General features: G+C 53.6%; 1 protein-coding gene across 2 annotated transcripts in view; it reads right to left on the reverse strand.

The window, feature by feature from the left end:
* Positions 1-5598, reverse strand: part of Synpo2 (synaptopodin 2) — a 112417-nt gene extending 106819 nt beyond the window's left edge. The window contains exon 1 of one of the 2 annotated variants that reach the window (XM_046447115.2): positions 5356-5589. In XM_046447115.2, the coding sequence (XP_046303071.1) occupies positions 5356-5460 (105 nt within the window). In that variant the 5' untranslated portion in view covers positions 5461-5589. Of the gene's footprint in view, positions 1-5355 lie in introns of both variants that reach the window. The other variant, XM_046447116.2, reaches the window with a different exon arrangement.
* Positions 5599-6000: the final 402 nt, after the last annotated feature.

Genomic DNA, 6000 nt, shown 5'->3' on the forward strand with positions numbered 1-6000 from the left:
TGAGTTTCGGTGTTGCACAAACCCCACGCTAAAGCCGTGCGATTCTCGCCACACTGAGCAGCAGTCCGTTCCTCCTGACTGAGGCTCACGCCCGAGAGTGGCCGGGTGCTTCTCCAGAAGGAGGTGTTCTACTGGACTTTGGACTAGAGGACATGATTTATTTGCAAATAATTTAATTTTTTCAGGATCGGCTTTTTTTCATCTGTAACCTGACAGTAATAAACCCTGGTCGGTCCTGCTGGTATCAAAAGAGGTGACAATAGCACATTTGGAAAATCACGAGACGCACACATGGAGGTACTTCTAGCCAAACACGTGAACTCACGGAGAAAGTTAAGTTGTTTCACACGTTATCTGGTTGAATGTAAGGGCCTGTCACCAGGACCCCAGCCTGCCACCGGGCCCAGGGGAGGGTCTCTGCATCTCCTCTGCATGAGAAATGCCAAGGCAGGTGGCAGGATTGAGCCAGCTTCTAACGCCCTACCCCGAAGGTCAGACTCCCAGCCAGGAGCTCCAGGAGCCAGCCGCCAGGCCCAGGGCAGGACAGGGCAGAGTGAGGTGAGCCCAACTTCCAACCCAGGGTGCCTGCTCCAGGGCTCCTAGGAGAAGCCACATCTGTCCTGGCACTTGGACACCAGCCACAGAGAACTTCAGGGGCCACTCAGCATTGACCAGAGAAGACAACAGCAGCCCCCTGTTCAGCTCTAGGTGAAGGCACCTCCTCTCCCCTCTGCAGCCCCTCCTCCATCCTCTAGCCTTACGGGAGCTGGAGGGAGGCGGGTAAGGGCAGACAACACCCTTCTCCCCATGGTGAGCTCCAGAGCCACAGGGCTAGGGGAGGGAACTCAGAGCCAGGTATTAGACAGAAGCTCCAACTGGACTGGACAGTTAATGACCAAGGGCAGGAGAAGTGCATGGGTCTGCCCAAGGTACTCTCAAGGGGTCTGTCTTTGCCAATGCTGAGAGCTTCCGTGGGGAGAAATGGACCGATTCACGCTTAGAACAGAACCAGCTGGCACTCCTCGAGCTACCCACCAGCCACGCACCGCCAGGCACAGAGGAGATCTGAAAACACCCGGCTCCCGCGATGCTCCTGTTTCCAGGTAGAATGAGTGAGACTTTGACTCTGGGTTTCAGGCAGATGGGAAACCCGCTTCTGGTGTTGTCTGAGTGTGAACTGAGCTTTGGTCAGCTGAGGGCTCTGCTGCTGGCTCAGGTGGCCGCTGGGGGCTCCTCCTCGCTGCCAGAGCTTGCCCAGGGCGTGCCCGGAGCCTGCCCTGGTGTGGATATGAGGCTCTCACAGACTCACTAGCAGAGAACCTCCCTTCCTGCAGCCCAGCCTCCAGGGCTCCTGCTGAAGGCCCCAGCGCCTGCGTGCTCCCCAGCTCACCTGGCTGGCCACCACAACGCGACCTGCTCACAAGGCTGGAACTCAGGCAGCTCTGGGCCTCTCTGGGCCACCTCCTACCTTGGCTGGGAAAGGGCAGGGTGCCTGCCTCCCAGTGAGCGCAGAGTGGACCCAGCTGGCTGCCCTCTGCAGCAGGGCTGGGGATCTGGATCACACATGGGAATTACCTCCAAGTGTTTACAAACCCTGAGGCCCAGGGCACACCCCAGGCCAATTAATTATCTCCCAAGTGATTACAAACGTTGAGGCCGGGGTATGTTTGCGTTTTATGAACTTTCTTTGGGGGACCACCCTAGCCTACCTCCATCTCTATCCTCTTGGGCACATTTCCAACAAAAAAGGAGAAAAGTTGCATCCAGTCATCTTTACAGATCCCCGTAGCAAGAGCCTGGCCTGTCTCACCGCAGCTTCCCCAGCTCTGGGGCAGAGGCAGCTTCTCACACACACGCTCAGGATCTGCAGAACACTCCAGGAGACGTCACTCACAGGCACTGGAACCCTTCCGGGCACTGGGCAGGACTTGCTGGACACAAGTGCTGTGCCAGGTCCCCACCAGGCAGAGTGCATGCGCAGGGGCATCTGATGCCACCGCGGCCCCACGACTGAGCGCACTGGAACACAATGTCCGGACGAGGGTGTGGACACACCGTTTGCCTGGGAGACGCACCTCATGTGTGGGCTTGGAGCAGACCTGCCTTTGAATTTCTAGTAAGGACCCAAAACCAACCAAGCATCGAGGGATCAGCTCCTTTATGTTAAAGACATCACGAGGTTTCCACTGGTAGTGAGGAGCAGTCTTTCTCAGACGCCCTCCACGCGTTGGCGTCCCTTCCCCACAGGTGGCTGTTTCTGGAATCGCTCTCTCTGAAGCATTCCAGAAACCTCACTGATGGCGCAAGGGATGTGGCACAAGGGGACATGGACCACAGAGCCTGGACTGCACTGAGCCTACAAAATGTGCTTTGTTCAGAGCTTTCCAGGGTCCACAGCAACAGGTAAGAATCACTGAATCCATCACTGCCTCAGGAAGAGATCGATGATTATTTGTGATCTCAACTGTGATCGGTGCTTGAAACTTTGAACTGAAATTCAATGGGAATCAGAACTACAGAGATTTACAGGGTTTAAAGAAAAAAGTCTAACTGTATTAACCATGAAAGATAAATATTCTGAACAATGTTTTGTTCATTGTTTTCAAAATGTGAGTTGTTTTGAATTGTAAGATGTGTTATCCAACAAAAACGGCTCCAATGGCTTGACATGGCGCTTTCCAGAGTGAGCTGCCAAGAGTGTTTCCAGGGAAGCCGCAAAGGGGGTCCCCAGGGAGCTTTGCAGCGGGGTCTGCTGACATCCTCTGGCTCCGACAGTGGGGCTGTCCGTCTGCACAGCTTGCTTCTAGGGACAGATCAGGCCAAGTGGCTTTAGCCTGTGAGGCGTACACTGTGTCATGCAGAATGGAAATTCACAGACACGCAAGCATTCAAACACCAGATGCGTTACTGATTATTTGGCCTTTTTTAAAAATCAGTTTATTAAAAAAAAAAAACAGAAATTGAGAGCACTGAGCTTTTTGTCTCTGAGAAGTTTTGTTAATATTCCTGTTAGTGATCTTTAAAGTGTGGGTTTGTGTGCAGTTTGGTCAGCCAGCAAGTACTGAACATGTCTGAACATCTCTGAGAAGTGACCAGCCAGCACTGGGAGGTGCTCAGTGGCATTTACAAGGCCACTGTGCTCCTGACCACTTAATAACATTACCCTTGTTTTTCCTGCGCTATTTCAGCCTGCTGGGTTTTTTCTATACGGAATTATTAAAGATCTAAACACAAATGTTTCACAACAAGCCAAATTTTGTTTTATCTTTGAACAAAACATTTCATAGCATTCTCATTTTAAGGTCATGGTTCAAGCACTGGCTGAAATTCTATCTTCTTGGGAAATATTTTTTTTCAATTATCAAATTAATCTTTTTTCTCAAAACCACGAGCATCTGGCTTGACAGCAACCATCCTGCACCCAGCCTGTATGTCCCACCTCTAGGTGGGGGCAGCTCCACCCAAAGGAGCCGGTCTCTGCCCCAGAACACCCTCCTGCGCTGAGCTCCGTGGGAGACCCTGAAGTCCACTCTCTGACGGGCGCAGCACTTTAAATAAGAATGGTGGTCCTGGCGAGGCAGGCACAGCGAGCAACCTCTGCTCCCAGGCTTTCTAGAACACCAGCTCCCCTGAGCAACAGAGGACAGTGTGAACCTTGAAACCAGCATCCAGAGAAAGGAGGTGCCACGCCTGCTGAGCTCTTCAGAGCCACTGGACATGACAGCTTTCAGCCTCTGTGTCCTCACATTCCACCCAAACTGTGCCCTGGGGCATAGGACCTTCAGGACCCTGCATCCTCCTTAACTCTCTCCTTTCCACCCAAAGTCTCCCTCTCTCTCCTTACACCCCCTCCAGGAGGGCAGGCCACTCACCCAGGGCTGCCCTGGAGATCAGCGCTGGAGTCAGCCCCATCTCCCTGTGGGAAGCAGATGACCAACCACTGTTCTAGACTCAGTGAAGCGCTGCAGCCTCAGGTCCCAGCCTGGATCACACCTTCACGTTTATCACACCTTCACGTTTATCACACCTTCACGTTTATCACACAATGTTGTCACAAACTTTGGTGCTTTGACTACCAGTAACAGGTGCTTTGTGGTGACCAGAATTTTGGAACCCTGCGGCCCGGGACCCTCTAGTTCTAGCAGGCTCTTTTCTTCTGGTCCCAGGGGCCCTGCCCCTCCTCCCTTGCAGGGCCTTCCCCAATGCTCTTCCTTTCCATCCGAGTGTTGCTTCACCGATGCCCAGGAAGGTGGGATCCCCCAGCACAGTCCTGCTCGCCTGCAGCACTGGCCTGCCCTGGCTCCCGGGGAGCCTCGAGGGCCACAGATCCTCTGAGGTCCAACTGGACACTCCAGAAGCGTTACTTAACCCCTCAGGCTCTCTCCTCATCTGAAAATACTTGAATGACTGATCTCTGATGAACTTTCCAGTCTTATTTTAAAAATCTGCTTCCCCCCCCCCCCCCCGACCTGCTTCTTGTCTGGGCTGAGGACCTGAACTTCCACTAGGGGGCAGGATTCTACCATCGCGATATGAAAGGATTTTCTGATGGATTCCTGAGAGCAGAAAACTTCAAAGAAACTCCTTTTCTCACTCCCACCGCTTTTTAAAAGTAAAAGCCAAGGTGAGAGGATGCCTACAAGGCAGGGACCCACATATTTCAGAAGCATCTGGATCCATTTTTAATATAAGCATAAAACAAAATCCACCTGCTGCCCTCACAAACTCTTCGATATGACACTATAATTTGACATTAAAATCAGGTAAAACTTGTTCACTGTCGTACAGTTCAAGGTTTTTTGTCTGCCAGTTGGAAGGCAGCAGACCCCAGCCCCGCGGTGCACCCCTGCGAACAGCTCCTGCAGCCTGCAGTCACTCTGGGCCCTGGCAGCTCCGGGATCCCTGAATTTTATTGCTGTCCTTAACCAGCTGGGCACACTTCAGGGAATACAGCACTTGGCTTTCTGCGTTTACTTGTCAAATCCTTAAAAGGATATTCTTTAAATAGATTTTATGACATTTCATCATACTTTCAAAATTATTGCCAAAATTGGCTTTTCCGTGCACGCTGCCACCAGCACTAGATCGAGTCCCCAGAGCATCCTGGCCAAGCGGCTACGCCCCGCGGAGCTCTGCTGTCCTCCGAAGGGGGCGTCTTGACTCCAGCTCCTGACCGTGACCCTTCCCGCCGCCGTGGCTTGCCAGTTAATTGCATGATACGCGGTAGTTTGGACTCTAAAGTTTCTTGAAACCAAGCCTGTTCTCCATCAATTCAGCGTCAGAGCCGCCAGAGCTCAGCAGGTTGGGCCCCTGGGGCAGACACGGTGCACAACCTTGACCCTGCTCCCCGCTTACCTTCGCCACTTGTAGAGGCTGCTTCTGCTCCTTGCCGCCCTGCAGCCGGAACCCCCAAGGCGCCCCTCCAGTCATGGAGATGCAGATGAAATCCCCCGTGCCCATTGTCCCTCTGGCTGGGCAGCGTGGTGAGCTGGGAGGCCTTTGGCGGACGCGCGCAGCGGGTGCAATGGGGCCGACTGGGCGCGCACCGCGCGGAGCTCGGCGCCTCTGGTGGGTGCTGCGCCCGCGAGGCTGGGCGTCCAGGAAGAGCCCACTCCTGCGTCACGCTCCTGACTCGGCCCCCCGGAGGGAGGGCGCGCTGCCGCCGCCGGGTCGGGAGGTGGGGAGGGACGGTGGGGAGGGAGGGCAGCATTCCTCCGCGGAACGGCTGAATCCCAGCGCTTAAGAAGAAAGAACAGTGAAAACCTTGCGGCTGATAATTCTATAAATAGCAGAGAACACGTGAAGTTTTAATCCCACGCCACGAGCGACATCCGAAAATATGTGCTTGGAGAATACGACTCCTGGAGGAGCAGATTCTCCAAAGGAATGTGGGGTTGACCACCGTGAAGAATGGAATGGACAGAGAGTTCAGGTGGGTCAGGCTACTGCGTTTATGCCGTCTGCTGAGTGAATCCCATAAGAGGAGGGTTATTAACAATT

This window comes from Marmota monax, unplaced genomic scaffold, assembly GCF_021218885.2.
Source record: "Marmota monax isolate L192 unplaced genomic scaffold, Marmota_monax_Labrador192_F-V1.1 WCK01_AAM20220418_F8-fsc00400, whole genome shotgun sequence".
NCBI classification, from domain to species: domain Eukaryota; kingdom Metazoa; phylum Chordata; class Mammalia; order Rodentia; family Sciuridae; genus Marmota; species Marmota monax.